This window comes from Danio aesculapii, chromosome 6, assembly GCF_903798145.1.
Source record: "Danio aesculapii chromosome 6, fDanAes4.1, whole genome shotgun sequence".
Classification (NCBI taxonomy): Eukaryota; Metazoa; Chordata; class Actinopteri; order Cypriniformes; family Danionidae; genus Danio; species Danio aesculapii.
Window position 1 is genome coordinate 49082739 of NC_079440.1, and position 19664 is coordinate 49102402.

The 19664-nt window shown below is 35.3% G+C and overlaps 1 protein-coding gene across 1 annotated transcript; it reads left to right on the forward strand.

The window, feature by feature from the left end:
- Positions 1–472: 472 nt before the first annotated feature.
- On the forward strand, positions 473–13386 carry oxtrb (oxytocin receptor b). The gene is made up of 2 exons (XM_056459147.1): positions 473–1492; positions 12418–13386. Exons 1-2 carry the CDS (start codon positions 571–573, stop codon positions 12642–12644), a joined length of 1149 nt encoding a protein of 382 aa, XP_056315122.1. The 5' UTR covers positions 473–570; the 3' UTR covers positions 12645–13386.
- The last annotated feature ends 6278 nt before the right edge of the window (positions 13387–19664 follow it).

The following is a 19664-nucleotide window of genomic DNA, read 5'->3' on the forward strand; positions in this document are numbered from 1 at the left end:
ATTAAAACGTAATATAATTATTATTTTGAACAAGAACAAGAAGTGAAACGCATTTTAAAACACTCTAGGTTTACAAATAATGTAAATATAAAAATATTTACTGTAGTAGCCTGAGATAGACTGATGTTATCAGCCTGTTTCTTTTTGGTGGGTTTTAAACAAACAGAAAACATAAAATTGTTGTTGTTTTCAACTAAACCACACATTAAACAAGTCACTTTAGTTAATCTCATCTGTATTGTATTTAAATTAAATCTATTTATTTATTTATATCTTCTCTAAGGGAGGGGTTCCATTCATGAAACTCACCTCAGTCACCGTTATTAGTTGTCATAACTCTATTATAATTATTATTTTATCAATTTAAGTTAATATATGCACATTTCAGAGGGGGTGCATTTCACGGCAGGAGTGCGTTTCTCCACACAAAACCGGCCTTAATTTTGTTGTTTTGTTTTGCAGTGAACTGGACCTTATTTTATCATCAACGAATAATGCTAATAATAACGGCATGATTCCACTCATGTGTAACGATATTTAGCGAGTGAAAGCGGTGCTTTTTTACACACAATGGAGAGCCTGCTGAAAGACGAGATCCTCTGGCCCATCAACGACTCCTGGGCCAACTCAAGCAGGGGAAACGACAGCAGAGGATTGAACCAAACTGTGAACCCCCTGAAGCGCAACGAAGAAGTGGCTAAAGTCGAAGTCACGGTGCTGGTGTTGATTCTGCTGCTGGCGCTCGCCGGAAACCTGTGCGTCCTTGTGGCCATCCAGACGAGTAAACACGGCCAGTCGAGGATGTATTACTTTATGAAACACTTGAGCATTGCTGACCTGGTGGTAGCGGTTTTTCAAGTCCTCCCCCAACTCATTTGGGACATCACTTTTCGCTTTTATGGACCGGACTTTCTGTGTCGTTTAGTGAAGTACCTACAGGTGGTTGGCATGTTCGCGTCCACTTACATGCTTGTGCTGATGTCCATCGACAGATGTTTGGCTATATGGCAGCCTCTCCGCTCCCTGCGCCGTCGAAAGGACCGTTTTTACGTATTGGCCTCTTGGATTATAAGCCTCCTGTTCAGTTTGCCGCAGGTGTATATTTTCTCTCTCCGAGAAGTTGGCGACGGGGTGTTCGACTGCTGGGGGGATTTTGTTCAGCCCTGGGGCGCGAAGGCTTACGTTACATGGATTAGTCTCACCATCTACATCATTCCCGTAGCCATTCTAAGCGTCTGCTACGGACTGATAAGTTATAAAATATGGCAAAACTTTAAGCTGAAGACCCGACGCGACCAGTGTCTGTCCCTGACTCCGCGGCCAACCAAAGGCGCCGCGCTCTCTCGCGTCAGCAGCGTCAAGTTGATCTCCAAGGCCAAGATCAGGACGGTGAAAATGACGTTTGTGATCGTCATGGCTTACATCATCTGCTGGACGCCTTTCTTCTTCGTTCAGATGTGGTCCGCTTGGGATCCAATGGCTCCAAGAGAAGGTAATGCAGGATGTTCTGTGACTTGACTTGTCTTAAAGGGATAATTCACTAAAAAAAGAAGAAGAAGAAAAAAAGAAAATTCTGTCATCATTTACTCACCCTTGTTTAAAAAAAGTATGCGGTTGTTGATGTTTTTTTCTGTTGAGCACAAAAGAAGATATTTTGAAGAATGGTGGAACCCTGTAAACATTGGCATCCATTAATAAGAAAACATGAAAACTATGAAAATCAATGGTTACAGATTTTCAGGTTTCTTCAGAATATCTTCTTTTGTGTTCAAATGAACAAAGAAATTCAAACTGGTTTGGAACAAGTAAAGGGGGAGGAAATGTTGACCGAAATTAAATTTTTGAGTGAACTATCCCTTTAAAAGGTCTTAACACTGTAAAACATCTCTGCTACATATGATCCCAAAATTATTTGAACACAGATGTACAGTGTAAAAGTCATTTGAGTTAATTACAAAAACTAAATTACAGACTTAATTTTAAAGATATATACACATCCAGTAAAATTTAGGAAACATTAAAATATGTTTATGTTGAGCTTCATCTGAGCTCAGTGTTAAAAACATTTTATTGCTCATATTTTTTGTGGAAACTGATACATTTTACTTCAAGTTAATTTGTAACATCAGAATTCTTTTTTGCCACCTTTGACCAATTTTGTGTGTCCTTGATACCAATTATATATATATATATATATATCTATATATATATATATATATATATTTTTTTTTTTTTTTTTTTTTTTTTTTTTTGCTGGTCTTTCTAACAGTAAGTTGTTACAGTTTCCACAAAAAATAGGAAGTACTATTCTCACTGATAATAATCAGAAATGGTTAAGTTGGCTAATCAGCATATTTGAATAATTTCTGAAGGGTCATGTGATGCTGGAGACTGGAGTAATTTAAATGTAAAAGTGTATCAACCAAAAACATATTTTAATTTAATCTTTTACAATATTATTGCAGAATTATTTATTTTATTTAAGGCTTTGCTGAGCAGAAGAAGCACAAGACATAATTATCATATTATATTATGATATCATATCATATTATATTATTATCATACAATAAATCATATTATTTTACCAGTATATTCATTTCTGCATTGCACTGTACAGTATTATAGGTTTATATATATGTTGAAATTAATGGAGACCAATTAAAAGTACTAGTAATTCTTTTCTTGTACACTACCTGACAAAAGTCTTGTCACCGATCCAAGTTTTAGGAACAACAAATAATAAATTGTCTTCTAGTTGATCATTTGATATCAGAAGTGGCTTATATGAAAGGCAAAGGCCTCTAGATTACTCTTATTTTACCAAAATAAAATATGATCATGCCTTGATTTCTAATTATTTAATTAGTACCGTGAAGTCTGACTTTGCTTAGACAAAAGTCTTGTCACTTAACAGAAAAAATGTACAGTGTAGAATATAAAGTCATGGTGCATCTCTGCAATGACTCAAATAACCTTTTTAATAAAGTCATCTGGAATGGCAAAGAATCATTTTGTATCAGAAGTGGCTTATATGAAAGGCTTAGACAAAAGTCTTGTTACTTAACAGAAATAATGTACATTATAGAATATAAAGTTTTTTCTTTGCTGAAGAATTTGCCCTCTCCTGTGGTTTGTAATGTAATGGGCAGCGCAAAAGTCTTGATACCTCAGACTGTTGATGTTGCCATCCACTCTGCAGATCTCTCGCACGCCCCCATACTGAATGTAACCCCAAACCATGATTTTTCCTTCACCAAACTTGACTGATTTCTTTGAGAATCTTGGGTCCATGCAGGTTTCAGTAGGTCTTCTGCAGTATTTGTGATGATTGGGATGCAGTTCAACAGATGATTCATCATGTACCTTCTGCCACTTTTCCAAATTATTAACTAGGAGTCAAGTTATTATTTGTTACTCTTACAACTGGGATCGACGACAAGGCTTTTGTCAGGTAGTGTATTTAATAATGCATATTTCTTAAAAATTATTTGGGTGGGTAATATCTCATCTAATAGAATCCATACATTTTATAGTGTTCAGCTGTTTCAACAGTCATAGAAAGTCTGGATATAATGGGGATTTGTGGCTGAAAAGTCATAAAAGTATTTGGTGAACAAAGACATTTGTAGCAATAAATAAATAAAAAAACTGTATTTTTTTATGTCTAAAAGTATGCATTCTGTGCCTATCTAGGATTGAAATCACCCTAAAACCATAAAAAGTCAAGTCTGTTGAATTTTTTTTAGGCCCATGAAGATCTTACCCTTAAACAGCAATAAAATCATTTACATCCATGTAATCTGCAGGTTATTCGACTTTCTAGTCTTTGTGTTAAAACAAAGCATGAGGAATCTATTATATAGCAATACTTGAAGATGTTTTAAGTACAGTAGAATCATGTGTGATCCAAATTTTTACCAAAAGCCAGTCATTTGCTTCAGTCTGTATTATTCTCTTCATTGGAAAGTTGTCCTGTATTTGTCATTTCTTCTTAAATTCAGTGCTTTAAAGCCCAGCAATTGTTGCACAAACCCCAAAATATCCCTCACAGTAAAATAGAGACAGAGAAAGATGAAGACAAGAGTCCTGGAATAGCGGTTCAAAGCTCAAATACCCTCAGGTGGTTTGAGTAAAGCAAATGTAGCGTGACATCAAAGCGGTTCCTCTTTATCCTGACTGGATCCGAAGGAGTATCATTTCCGTGTAATTTCATAAGATAATTTGTGAGGAGGCTCTATGCAGTTATCAAGCCCGCAAAGCCCAAATGAAGACTACTGGAAGGGATCCATCTGCTGCACATTTCCTTTTACACCCTGCTTTATTATTACTCCTCCACAGCCAAGTTGAAAACGGCTGCAATTAAGGTTACTTCAGGATATGTGCATGGTGTGCTGCAAAATAATGAAAACTAATGACGATTTAGTAAACAAAGAATCAGCTTACACATTTAAAAAGTGATTTTGCTGCTTGTTCAAACTGCTTATGTTAAATTAGCTGAAACAACACAATTCTTTATATTTTTAGGGACAACTTAATTGTTTTATATTCAATTCACTTAAATTTAAGTTAGCTTAATCGATTTGTATTGGGACAGCATAAATGAATTGTATGGAACCCTGCATTTTTACAGTGTAGACGGGTTCCACACGATTTCTTTATGTTGTCCCAACACAAAACGATTAAGTTAACTTAATGGTTTTTACAATTTTAAGTTGATTGAACATAAAACAATTAAGCTGTCCAAAAAACCTCAATAATTGTATACTACCTTATTAAGTCTTGTTATTGATCCCAGTTGTAAGAGCAACAAATAATAACTTGACTTCTAGTTGATCATTTGGAAAAGTGGCTGAAGATAGATTTTCTGTTGAACTGCATCCCAATCATCACAAATATACAGCACAAGACCTATTAAAACCCACATGGACCCAAGATTCTCCAAGAAATCAGTCAAGTTTGGTGAAGGAAAAATCATGGTTTGGGGTTACATTCAGTATGTGGACATGTGAGAGATCTGCAGAGTGGATGGCAATATCAACAGTCTGAGGTATCAAGACATTTGTGCTGCTCATTACTTTACAAACCACAGGGGAGGGCAAATTCTTCAGCAGGATAGTGCTCCTTCTCATACTTTAGCCTCCAAATCAAAGTTCCTGAAAGCAAAGAAGGTCAAGGTGCTCCAGGATTGGCCAGCCCACTCACCAGACATGAATATTATTGAGCATGTCTGAGGTAAGATGAAGCAGAAGCCATTGAAGATGAATTCAAAGAATCTTGATGAACTCTGGGAGTCCTGCAAGAATGATTCATTTTGTCTAAGCAAAGTCAGACCTTACTGTACTAATTAAATAATTAAAAATCAAGGCATTATCATATTTTATTTTGGTAAAATAAGCGTAATCTAGAGGCTTTTGCCTTTCATATAAGCCACTTCTGATATCAAATGATCAACTAGAAGTCAAGTTATTATTTATTGTTCCCAAAACTTGGATAGGCAACAAGACTTTTGTTAGGTGGTGTATTGTTTGAGCTCATTTTAAATAAGTAGTTAGAACAAGTAACAAAAATATTATTTTTGAGTGTATAACTGTGCACAAATTTTTGAAATCAACAATAGTGGATGCACTTTGGTCAAATAGTGATAGCACTGCCATTGGCAGTTATATATCTTGGCCCAAAATGAAGTGATAAACAAGCTTTGTTACATTGCATGTTTGTTTAAACATTGCTAATCCTGAAATGCTAATCCTAAAAATGGTCATTTGAGCCTGAGATGGACCACTCTGTAAAATCTACTCCAGCACAAAGACTTTCAGAGTGGTTCTAGTCAATTGATGGTTAATCCATGAGTGGAAATGAAGCTTTTTTTTCCAGTTCAGGCCTGATTATTATTTGAATTGTCATTCTGGAATCTAGCCATAGGATACACTTTTTAGACATGGTTGTTTAAAAGATGCACACTGCATCATTTAGAGTTTCAAGAGTTCACATTTAGATATTGTTTGACAACTGTTAGCAGGTTTGGCATGCTGTCCCGGGAGAGAACCCTGAGCTCGGAGATAGTTGAGCCCAGGGCTCCCGCCCGGTCCATAGAGCATGTGAGGGGAGTACGAGATCAGGTGGTTCTCGAGAGCTCCCCGTGGTAAACGAGGAAAGGAGGAGAAGGGGTGGATGGGGGGTTTCTTCGGAAAACAGAAGATAAGGAAGTAGTTCTAGCTAGGCTACTTATAGTGAGTTGGGATTAATCTGATTGGCTAACTAATTTATGTAGATGAGTGGCCAGCTGCAGTCAATAATATCACGTGCTCCTCTCGAAATTAGTTTGTGAAACTTCACTAAATGCATTATTTTTATAAATAAGCCAGAAACATCAATTACCACAGTAAAGATACAGACATAACTCAATTTTCATTCTTTTTTCTTGATGTACAACAAATGTATCATTTATCCATTTTGAATCCATGTAAAAACTGCCAAATGCTATCGTTTAGGAACATTTGATTATGGTGCTAATTGCTGTTTAACTTGCTGGTAAACATTTTATCTACTTACAGAGATGGCAATAACATAGTTGACATTTTGAGTTTGCATGTTCTCTCCGTATTTCGCCCGGATTTCTTCCAGGTGTTCCGTTTTCCCCCACAGTCCAAAGACATGCACTATAGGTGAATTGGGTAAACAAAATTGGCTGTAGTGTATGAATGTGTGCATGTGTGTGAATGCCTGAAATATCTCGGAATAATTGGTGGTTCATTTTGCTGTGGTGACCCCTGAAAAAAAGGCACTAAGCCAAAGGACAATGAATGAAGGAATGAACTCAAAAAGTTTGTTGACCATGAAGGGGTTAAGTATCTGTATACTTCTGACTGACTTTTTTCCAGTCAGTGTATTTTTTCACTAGTGGTCTCAGACTTTTGGACCACATTGTAATTTTAATGTAAACATATTACAGAGGTTTCAACATCATGTTTAAAAGATACAAATGTGAGACTTTCTAAATATAGAGTCGTTCTTATGAAACACTGCAATGAAAACTGACATTTATGCCTTCACAGAGTCTAGACTTTATACTTATGAGAACTATTGTACTTTAAAAGGCATAGTATAAAAGACAATGATCTAATATTAGGGCAGGCGTTTTAAAATAATCCAATTCAATATCGTTGGAGTTCCAGTAAAGAGGCACTGAAAGGGGAAATAGAGATTAATTCGATATTAAAATGATACGTAAAGTTATCATTTCATCATTGATCATTTTATCATTGCTTACTGATGCTCATGTGCCTCACGCAGTTTTTTTAAGTATCTGCATTCAACATTTCATTTTTCATGTGTAAAATAACATATTATAAATACTTAAATTCAAGTTGGCGGTTCATTCTGCTGTGACGATCTCTGATTAATAAAGGGACTAAGCTGAAAAGAAAATGAATAAATGAATGAATGAATGAAAATACTTAAGTTACTGCTATTTTCCTTCAACCTGCAGTCACTACGTTGTTTTTATTTTTCTGGCATATAATGATTAAATAATTAGGACAATCAGTCCCACGATTCCAATCGAATCGTGCATAGAAAGTCACATCAGACAGACTGACCTCAAAACATGGGCGGTTTATAAATGCTGCAAAAATGTACAGTGGAAGTATTAAAAGTGTCCAAGAAGGCACAAAATCATTAGATGCAAAGACTGAGAGACTGTTTAGACTGCATGTCACTTATTAGTAGATGAAGGATGTCTGTTGTATGATGACTGGAATCACCAAATTGCCCTTAACAATAACAGGATGTTACATTTTCAAATACATGCACACATTGCATGTACAGTATTCTGTCAGTGCTGAAAGAGCCTGATTTGCGGCATTAAATGCTGAAAACTTGTTGCTTTTTAGTCAAGGTTCAAAGTGCCTAACCTAGCCATTAAAGGTGCTGTATGTAAGTTTTTGACTCTTCTAAAGCATAAGAATACCATAATATATTTGCAGATATTTAAGAAACATGCTATTTGCAGATATTTAAGAAACATGAACATAATTTTTTATCTGAAAAACAATGCTGAAGTCAGTTATTTTGTTTTGAAAATGTCTGTTATGTACTGGAATGCGTCTGTGACCAAAATGCGACCTCTGGTGGACAGTAGCAGACTCCGAAATGAGACGCAGATTCAGAGTTCCATATGAGGTTATTAATTGGCAAATAATCTAAATATTACGAACGTAAACATCAGGTGAGCAAGTTTTTTTTAACTGCGTCCTAACATGCTGCATGACAAGATTTGCAGTGATAAGCAATTTGGCTGTTTGCACCAGACGAAACACGACAGAAATGTAAATACAGCCATTTAGAAGCACAGATTATGCTCTCACTCACGAAATGGTAAGATTTATGATCTAATTACTACATATTAACCCTCTTTAACATTATTAAATGTACATGCTGAATCACTGATATGTGTTGGCTTGCTCTGAGTCAAAGTTCTAAAGTTCAGTTTCGAACGGTTTATTTTATTTTCAAGATCTGAGAACTATCTGTTGCTGCTTTCATTAGTATGGCAATACATATCTTGTAAAATAGCATTCAAACTCAAATTGTTAGCGTTTAACACTGAATAAAACACATGAGGTGTACCTGAGGTGATCATTACAGTTTTCTGTTGTTCAGCTGCAAGAAATAGAAGTCGTTTATAATACATCAATTTGAGGTGTTGGTTAGAACAAAAAATCCTTTCAATATGGAGAATATTCCTTCTATCGGGTGCCGTTGCTTTTATTTTGAACACGATTTAAATCAACCTTTAGGCTCGATAGTCAGACTCGTTCCTGTTCCTCAATCTGGCAACTTGTGCTTGCGTTTGTTTTGATCTTGGGTTTGCCGCTTAGATGTCATAGATTTCACTTAGCATGTAAACACATCAACCTTCTTTCTGTCAGCTTATAGGTGATGTGTTCTCACAGTAAGTTAATCTCACATTTTACATTTATAGTTCGTGAAATGCAACTAATTTAACTTACAAAATGGCAAATGGTAAGCTACATTTTTAAGGTGGTATAATTTTTGTGGTGCAATACTCATTGTACTTACTGCTTTTACTCTGCATGCACTACATTTTTTGGCAAGTAATGTTACTTGTTCATTTATTTCAGTACTCTTTCAACCAGTAATTATATAGGCATAATAGTTATAAGCTCTGAAATATATATATATATATATTAATTGTTATTAATATTTATATTAATTTTTACTTTAGACACGCAGCTCTTTTAGTTTAAGAAAGTGCACACCTGTCCCCAGTCCATTTTTATCAGTTCATCATGTTTTTTGGCATGAAATTGTTCATGAAATTTTATGGCATTTGGTTATCTGAGGTTATACAATGTGCTCCAAAACAATGTCAAAATGTGACATATTTTAGAATATATTCTGTGAGCAGGGTGGCACAGCAGGTAGCGCTGTCGCCCCACAGCAAGAAGGTCGCTGGTTCGAGCCTTGGCTGGGTCAGTTGGCATTTCTGTGTGGAGTTTGCATGTTCTCCCTGTGTTGGCATGGGTTTCCTCCAAGTGCTCCCATTTCCCCCACAGTCCAAAGACATGCGCTGTACAGTAGGTGAATTGGGTAAACTAAATTGCCCGTAGTGTATGTGTGTGAATAAGAGTTTGGGTGTTTCCCAATGATGGGTTGCAGCTGGAAGGGCATCCGCTGCGTAAAACACATGCTGGTTAGTTGTCGGTTCATTCCGCTGTGGCAACCCCAGATTAATATGATCTGTATGATCACACCCTATAAAGAATCAGAATAAACTGAGTGACTATTTTCTATATGGTGAATGGCACATAGTACACTGTATAGGGAATATCAGCCTGATAACGTTAGTATTTTACATTTAGTCAGTTTAGTTGAGTTCAGTCGTACGAAAATGTACAATTTAAAAAAAGAGCCGTGGCACTCAACCCCGCCCCTAAACCCAACTATCATTGTGAGGACACAATTGTACTAAATTGTACGAATTAGATCATACAAATTAGCCACTAATTCAAAAAGTTACGAATTGCTGTGAGATTGCATTGGGGATATAGGATTCAGAATGTGCAAATATGCCTTCTGTTGGAGTAAATGAAGTCTGGTTTTGCTGCATGTGTGCAACACACAAGTTCAGCGATAATGTGTATAAAGTCAGTACAAACCACCAACATATCAAACCCATTTGTATTGTAAAGCAATATGGAGGATATGATTAGAAATGGTTAGACTCGGTATCAGACTATTAGACTGGCTTTTAAGACTTGTCTCAATGACTCTCACTGTCTGAGCTGTTATACATTTAACAGTATCGGCTATTTAAATAAGGGGAGTGGCTGCTCAGTATGTCCCGTCCTGTCTTTATGTTTCAGTTGAAATTAGTTGAAATCAGTTAAAACACATTTTAAAAAGCTGCATCAACGAAATTTTTAGGGAAATTTTAAAGATGTTGTCATTTAGCACATTTTGACCCAACAGGGACTCGCATCCTATTGTCTCTGTTCAGTGAGGGGTTTCAAAGCAATGAGCATGTAATGAGTACACAGGTTTCAACAAGCACAGATCTTACATTTCAATGTATTGTCCCATAATATCATGAATCGTTCTGAAGAGTCATATGAATCTTGATTTGAATGCAACGTGAGAAAGACTTATCTTCGGAAACGCTATCAAAAGTTTTAGGCTTTAGTCTTCAGTTTTCAGTTTCTCACATTAGGGAATGAGGTCTTGACTGTAGAAGTAATGATGGATTATGGTCCTACAGGGGCTCGAATACCAATTCATTGCTGCTAGATAGAAATTTCTTCATTCATTTCACCATGTGTCGCCTGTCATTATAGAGCAGCGGATTGGGCATAAAATATCACAGAAAAAAGTAAGTGATGACATACTTCAGTTTTGCCTTGGGTAAGAAATGTCATCAGAAACTGGTTGAGTACAGAAAATGACTGAGATTTTAATGGTCTGGGATGATTGTACAGTCATTTGACCTCACACGCAATTGTTGTTAGGGTCCTTGTTTATTTTTTTAAAGATGCTATCAGGGAACAAATACATACAATATCGATGCTTGGGTTAAAAAGAAAAAGAAAACTCAAGAAATTAGTTTCTTGTACCGGTATGGAAGGTAGAATCTGAACAGACTAAAGTTAGAGATTCAGTGGAGAGGGTTTTAAAGGGGGCCTATTATGCAGAAATCACTTTTATAAGGGGATTAATCACAGTCTGTGAATATAATCAGCTTCTAATGGTCAAAATAAATTAATTATTTTATTTGTAACCACACATCAGAAAAACTGTTTGCAGAAACACTTTGATTGACATTCTACCTTTGTAGGTATCATCGGAGTAGGAAAGCCCCGCCTATTAATGACAATCTCTTCCTCATTAGCACAGACAGCCCTGAATGAGAAGCAGCCATCCGCCATTAGAGTTTTAAAGCTGCTGCTAGGGTGACACATAGGCGTGTAAAGCTCCGCCTCTTTTGAAAAGAGGGCTGGGAGCACAATTTCATTTCAATTTAAAGTGACAGTCACCAAAATGGCACAATTTGGATCAAAGCTTAAAAGGGCCAAATTTTGTGGGGTGTTTTGAGTCGAAACTTCACATACACACTCTAGGGACATCGGAGACTTGTTTTACGTCTCGTAATTGTTATACTTGAACTTGTAATAGTTCAAGTAAATAAATCAATTGGAATAATTTGAAAAAATACAACACAAACTTTAAGGTAACCTTTATAGTTGCCAAAAGAAATTGAAGCTATATAGACAAAGTTAATAATAATAATAATAATAATAATAATAATAATAATAATAAATGTTAAAAAGGAATAAAAAAATAAAAAAAAGTTTGTCTATTCAAAAAAATTCCAATAATATGCTGATGTTACCAAATAAATATTTGTTCATTGAATCTATACAGACAAATTAAATAATAACACTAAGAAACTAAAACATAATAAAAGTCTAAAAATAAACTAATAAAATTTATTAATTAATTCATTTTCTTGTCGGCTTAGTCCCTTTATTAATCTGGGGTCGCCACAGTGGAATGAACCGCCGACTTATCCAGCACATGTTTTACGCACCGGATGCCCTTCCAGCTGCAACCCATCTCTGGGAAACATCCACGCGAATGCAGAGAGAACATGCAAACTCCACACAGAAACGCCAACTAACCCAGCCGAGGCTCAAACCAGCAACCTTCTTGCTGTGAGGCGACAGCACTACCTACTGCGCCACTGCGTCACCTAAATAAAAATTAATCTATTCATAAAAAAAAAAATCAATTTGCAGATACAAAATGCTAGAATCTATTCTATTACTTGGCGCATAATCGGAATATTTAATGCTCTCCTGATTATGTTAATAACCTTTGTTTAAATTTTGTTTTAAACAGCTATGGCCTTCATCATCGCAATGCTTCTGGCCAGTCTCAACAGCTGCTGTAACCCCTGGATCTACATGTTTTTCGCTGGTCATCTGTTCCGGGATCTCATGCAGCGCTGCCTTACGGTATCACACTGTGGCTGTAAGAGGCACTGGAGAAATAAAAACCATTCAGGAACGGGTGCCATGAGGAGCTCCAGCAGCCAGAAGAGTGTGACGCAGTCCTCCACTACATGAGCGGACGCTACTATAAGATAACATAAGCTAAGGAATTACTGACATTTTACAGGTGTGATGCAGACCTCAGTTACATTATTAGTGGAGGATTTCTTCGTTAACCTAAAATATGTATCTATATAAATATAATTGCCTGTCTTATATGAGCCATTAATTTATGTTTGTCCATTACTTCTGCAAATGTCACATATGAAAATTTTAGAAGGGGTCTTCTTACTTTTCTTTTTCTTTTTAGCTTAGTCCCTTTATTAATCTGGGGTCGCCACAGCAGAATGAACCACCAACTCATCCAGCATATGTTTTACACAGCGGATGCCCTTTCAGCTGCAACCCATCACTGGGAAACATCCATGCACACTCATTCACACGCATACAGTACACTACGGACAATTTAGCTTACCCAATTCATGCCTTTGGATTTGTGGGGGAACCCGGAACACCCAGAGGAAACCCATGCCAACACGGGGGGAACATGCAAACTCCACACAGAAAAGCCAACTGAGCCAGCCGAGGCTCGAACCAGCAACCTTCTTGCTGTGAGGTGACAGTGCTACACACTGTGCCACCGTGCCGCCCTAGAAGGGGTCTATTTTAAAAAAAGGTTAATTCCAAGCTGTTGTTCATTAACCTTTATGTACTGTTGGGGATGTTTTCATCCACTCTGGGGTGATTTTGAGTATTAATTTGGCCATAAATGTTTCTGTGTTTCAGCTAGCAGAATGACTTTTAGTGACAAATCTTATTTTGACACATATTTGGAGAAAATGCTTTGAGTTTTAAAACAAAAACTCAACAAAAGACTGTAAATCTGTAAATCAACATCAGTCCTGATCAAAACTACTAAATTGCTTAAAAAATTTCAGGATTTTAACTCTTCGGTTGCCAAATTCATAAATGATGTCACTGATTTGGTGGAGAAAAAACACAAAATGACGTATTTTTAACATAAAAAATAATTGTGGACTGGATTTTTTTTACCTTTTATTAACGGCTTGGACATGTGAAACAACATTGCCTTTGAAATATTGTTTTTGACTGATTTTCTTTTTTTCTCTCCCTGATTTACTGTTGGTGGCTGTTTTTGCCCTATTGACCTCCATTATAACTACATTTTTTATTACAAAACCATGACCCCATATAATCATGCAATTTTTGATTGTTGGTGGTTTTCTCTGTTGGGAAGAGGTACAATTTGTAATTTTTACTGTTGATCATCAGTTGGCACCATTAACCCTTTAGATAGGCCTGCCTGTGCAAAAAAAAAGTTTAGTTTCTGGATTTTGTATGAAGTATAACAGCAAATTAAAGTGTGTGTATGTGTGTCTGTAAGAGTGACCTTTGCACACTTACCTTGATGTGTCTGAGAAAATCAAAATATGTATCTCAACAAAAACAAAGACTGTCTATTTTGCACCATCAAATGTGGTTATAACAGAAGTCAATGAGGTAAAAACAGCCTCCAACAGTAAATTAGAGAGAAAAAATGAAAATCTAACAATGCATCGAATGCATCATTCTCATGTCCAAGACGTTGATAAAAGGTAAACAAAAATCCAGTCCACAACTACTTTTTATATAGAAAATATATCACTTAGTGTTTTTTTTTCACCAAATCAGTGACATCATTTATGAATTAAGCAATTAAAGAGTTAAAATCCTATAATTTTTCTAAACAATTTAGACGTTTTGATCAGGACTGAGGATAATTAACAGATTTATGCAAAAATAAAAATAAATAAATAAGGCATGCTGATGCATTTTTACAGCAGATTAATTCAGTGGATGATTTCATCCCTAACAATACAAAAGGGTTGTCAATTTGAGCAGTGCACAAGGGTTAAAAAATGATTAATGCAAAGACAAAAGCCTCAACATATTTAAAATAAGAGTTCATCCCCTAAAATTCTGTTATTATGACATTGTAGTTACAAGTTTTAAACATTTTGGACATAATTTTCCAATTGGATGTTTAAAACTCAATAGACAAAGGTCTTTGTGTTTTTTATTTTAGATATTATGACATTTAAAAGTTTGACCAGGTAACTACACTGCACTGCTAAGAAATACAGCACATGACCTGCTGACAGTGTCTTTTTTTTAATTTTCATGCCAAGTCAGCACCTTTTATTCTAGTATAAGTTATGAACCACACTTTATACAGTAAGTAACAAATGTCATGAACTCAGAATCAGCACTTTTTCCTCTCTCTCTCTCTCTCTCTCTCTCTCTCTCTCACTTTCTATATATATATATATATATATATATATATATATATATATATATATATATATATGAATGTATGTGTGTAAGAGAAGGAATCACCTCTTTTTGAAGTTTTTAGCCAAAAGTGAAGGTTAATTGACATAATTGACTTACTTTCACGTTGTTTCAAAGGTATTAGAATTTTTTGTGTTCACTTTTTGGATTGCAAAAACAACAACTCTGGTGCTATATTCTTCTGAAGTCATGAAGCATTTTTGTGTTAAATGTTATTTGCAGTCACGTATGCTGAAAGCTGAATTATCATAAATTTGAACATGCATATGAAGTGAATATTTAGAGTTAAAATCAGTTGTATGGCTTCAGAAGTTTGTGTAGCCAATACTATAGTATTTGTATGGACTTTTATAGAGCTTTCACGAAGCCTGACAACTGTGTAACACAATATGCTTTCTTCATACAGTACAGAAAACAACAGCTCAGAGATTAGTTAGAGAGAAGTCAGACAGATTTGGATGTGAGGGTAAGTAAACAATGCCAATATCTTTATTTGTTATTCTGTAACTGTTGCCACGTGTATTTTGTAGGAACATAATGTAAATATACTGTAAATAAGTCAGTCGCTGTGATTCATTTGAATGGAATAAAATATTATTTATTAATAAATGCTTTTGACTATGAATGTGGATGGCAATGAACTTGATAAATTGCTGAAGGAGAACGCCTTTGCTTCTTGTTTTAAAATGCTTTCAACTGATTCCACATAATAAAACAATTCATTTCCGTTTTTGAAACCCTGCTAGCATCAAAAAAGATGTTCAAGTTTTTCTTGATTAGCAATCAGAAGATGTGAGCCCACATTCAATTCAACTCAATTCACCTTTATTTGTATAGCACTTTAACAATGAAGATTGTGTCAAAGCAGCTTTACATAAAAGATCATAGTAAATTGAAAGTATACTGCAGTGTTACTCACATACTGTAAATAACTCATTATCAATCCAGTCATTTTTCAAATATGGTTCATATATCGGATTTGGTTTAAAAACTTGGATGTATTTGGATTTACACGGTTTAAAACTTAAATCTACACTAAAATGGCCACTTTATTAGGAACACCCTTTCAAACGCTTGTTAATGCGAATATGTAATCATTCAGCCAATCACAAAGTAACTCAATGCATTTAGGCATGGACATGTGGTCAGTATGTTATGCTGAAGTTCAAACCACTAGCAGAATGAGGAAGAAATGTGATTTAAGAGAAGTGGCTGTAGATTCCCGACAGGTAGTCTGAGTATTTTAGGAACTACTGGTCTACTGGCATTTTCATACATAACTATCTAATCACATAAAGCTATTATATATAACTATTTTCATGTATAGAATATCCAGTGAGTGGCGGTTCTGTGGGCAAATATGTCTTGTTGAAGCTGAATGTCAGAGGAGAATGACCACACTGGTTCAATAGAAAAGTCACAGAGACTCAAGTTAAACTAAATAAAACTTAAATCAAATGAGCTACAGCAGCAGAAGAAGAGCACACCAGTAAAATAGCTATCAACTAAGTAAACTGCTCTTAAAATTCAGCTACAATTTGCAAAAGCTCAGCAAAACTGGACAGTAGAAGAGAAAAAAAGTTGCTTGCTTAATAAGTGTTGATTTATTTTCTGACATTAGGAGTCACACGTTTTAATCAACGTAAAAGTGTTGCACCATCTAGCTAGATTGAGGCTACTGCTGGTGGTGTAATGGTTTGGGCTTCTGGCCCATTTTTTGGCACATTTGAGCTGTAGTACCATACCAGTTGAGCACAGTATTGAGTATTGTTGCTGACTATGTCCATCCCTTTATGACTAACGAGGGCTTCTTCCAGCATGATAACGCACCCTGTATCTTCTCAAACTGGTTTCTTGTACATGACTGCGGATTCATTTTACTCAAACTTTTACTTTTAACAGTGAGCAGATCTCAGTCCAGTAGAACCTTTCTGGCTAGTGCTTAGAACCCTAGTGCAAAATCTTAACCCTAACCCAGTTTACAAATTGGTGGCAAAGGAGGGATGTCATCATGTCAATCTCAAATATCATTCATTTGTTTTCCTTCGGCTTAGTCTCTTATTGTATCAGAGGTCGCCACAGTGGAATGAACCACCAACTATTCCGGCATACTGTATGCTTTACGCAGCAGATGCCCCTTCAGTTGCAACCCAGTACTGGGAAACACCAATACACTCTCATATTCTCCCACACACACTCATACACTATGGCCAATTTAGTTTATTTAATTCACCTATAGCACATGGGGAAACCGGAGCAACCGGAGGAAGCCCATATGAACACAGGAAGAACATGCAAAGCCGGGACTCGAACCAGTGACCTTCTTGTTGTGAGGTGACAGTGCTAACCACTGAGCCACTGTGGTACCCTCTCAAATGCCAGTATGGAAATATTAAAATGTCTGAGGAATATTTCCAGCACCTTGTTGAATCTATACCATTAGCAATTGAAGCAATTGTGAAGGCAAAAGTGAGTCAAACCTGGTACTTACATGGTGTACCTAATAAAGTGGCCGGTGTGTGTGTCTTGGGAATAATGTTTGTTCCTTGAACAGAGAGGCTGAACCTTTTAATTATGAGTCATCTTAACAGACGCATCAGTCATATTTTCAAAGTAGGTCTTGGGACAGAAGCACATTAAAACCTCATTACAAATCTGCAATTGCACTAAAAAGACTAAACTGGAGGAGTTCTTTAGTTTAAAAAATGTTAACGGCTGAATTAGATTAAGCAATATTATTTGACAGATAATTAGGCAAGCTCTTCAGACAAATTGAAAATCATCTGTCACAGCATGTGATTTTCAATCTCAAAAAAAAACAATTCCCAGAGGCAGTTCATCTTCATCGAATACAAATGGATACATACTGACACCTAGTGTTTCAGCTCAACTTTACAGCATCAGTTACTGTGATGTACTATGTTGAAAACACTATTTTTGTGATTTTGTGCTACCCTAAATACTCAATCATTCCCTTTTCTTTTCGGCTTAGTTGCTTTAATAATCTGGGGTCGCCACAGTGGAATGAACCGCCAACTTATCCAGCATATGTTTTACGCAGCGGATACCCTTCCACCTGTAACCTATGACTGGGAAAACCCTAAATACTATCAGTTTAAAAAAACATTAACATAGTATTGGACACACTGGTGTTTAATAAAAAGACAATCTATTAAGGAAGGATTTGAAATCATTTTTATTTATTTATTTTTTATTTTATAATTTTGGTCTAAACTGCATTTAAAAACTGCAATGTTGTGTTTTGTTTATTTTGTGAAATCAGTTCCTTTTTTAACATTATGAATGTAATGCTGTCATTTTTTATTAAATTAATTTATTCAATTATTATATAAAATGTATTATTTGATTAAATTAATTGATTCATTTAATGATACATTTTTTTAAAATATTTTTTTATTTTATTATTATGTTTAATTTATTTTAATTTAATGATTCCTTGCTAAAAAAAATATTAATTTGCTTGAAAATAATATTTTCAAAATTTTAGGGTCAGTTTTTTCATGTTTTTTTTCATCAAGGCAGATTTCATTAAATATAAAAAATTATATTTATTACTATTTTAAATAACTGCTTTCTTATTGTATGTCGTTTCAAATTAAATTATTACTTCAGTCATTGCTTTTAATACTATTATATTAATAATAACAATAATAATAATAATAATAATAATAATAACAATAATAATAACAATAAAAACAATAATAATAACAACAACAAATAACAATAATTATTATTATTAGAGTGATTTCTGAAGGATCATGTGACTCTGAAGACTGGAGTAATGAAGCTGAAAATTCAACTTTAAAAATCACTTGAATAAATGATTAAATTAAATGATAAACTTATACTTATAAACAGTTATTTTATAGTGCAATAACATTTCACAATTTTACAATTTATCCTGTATTTTTGATTAAATAAATGCAGCCTTGGTGAGCAGGAGAAGCTTATTTTAAAACATTTAAAAATCTTACTGACTCCCAAACTTTTGACCGGTAAGAAAAGAAACTTTATTTTTCAAGACTGTACTTTATTATTAACAAACAATTAATAATTGTAACATATAATAATGATTTTATTTCATTTTTTAAATGAAAAAATAACAACAATTTTATTTTATCATTTATTTATTTAATTATCACTACAATATTACAATAAATGTGTCTGTTGACATAAGGCCGAACTCTATTTAGTGTCTCCCTCATATAAAAACTGAGACTGCTGTTTCATAAGATGCTCATTAGAGCAGTTCTGGTCTCATTATTTGAGCCTCTTCAGTTTCCTCCTCTTCTTTTCTGCTCACCTCTCCTCAATGCCCAGCGCTCTCTCTCTCTCTCTTTTTAACTCACTCCTCTTCCTACATCTGTTTCTCTTCCATCATCCCTTTCCTCCTCCGCTCTGTGCTTCACCTCTTCCTCTCATTCCTGTCCTCCTCTTCCCACTCCACTCTTCTGAAGTATGGATGTCAACACCTCTGTGTTTTAAAGACATCCAAGGTTGTATAGTTTCATATGGCAAAAAGAGAGCACATCTACTCTGATGCGTCTTGGAGCAGTTTTTAGGTCAGTTTCTGTCACGCTGCCTATACTCTAAATTCAAGTTTTGTTCTAAGAAGTGGTAAGATTTTACCGGGTTAATGGTTGAAGTGAGGATTGTGGGTTGTACTCTTTCTAGGCGTATGAGTGTATGCTGCAGTTTGCTGGTAGTTTCACAGATATATCT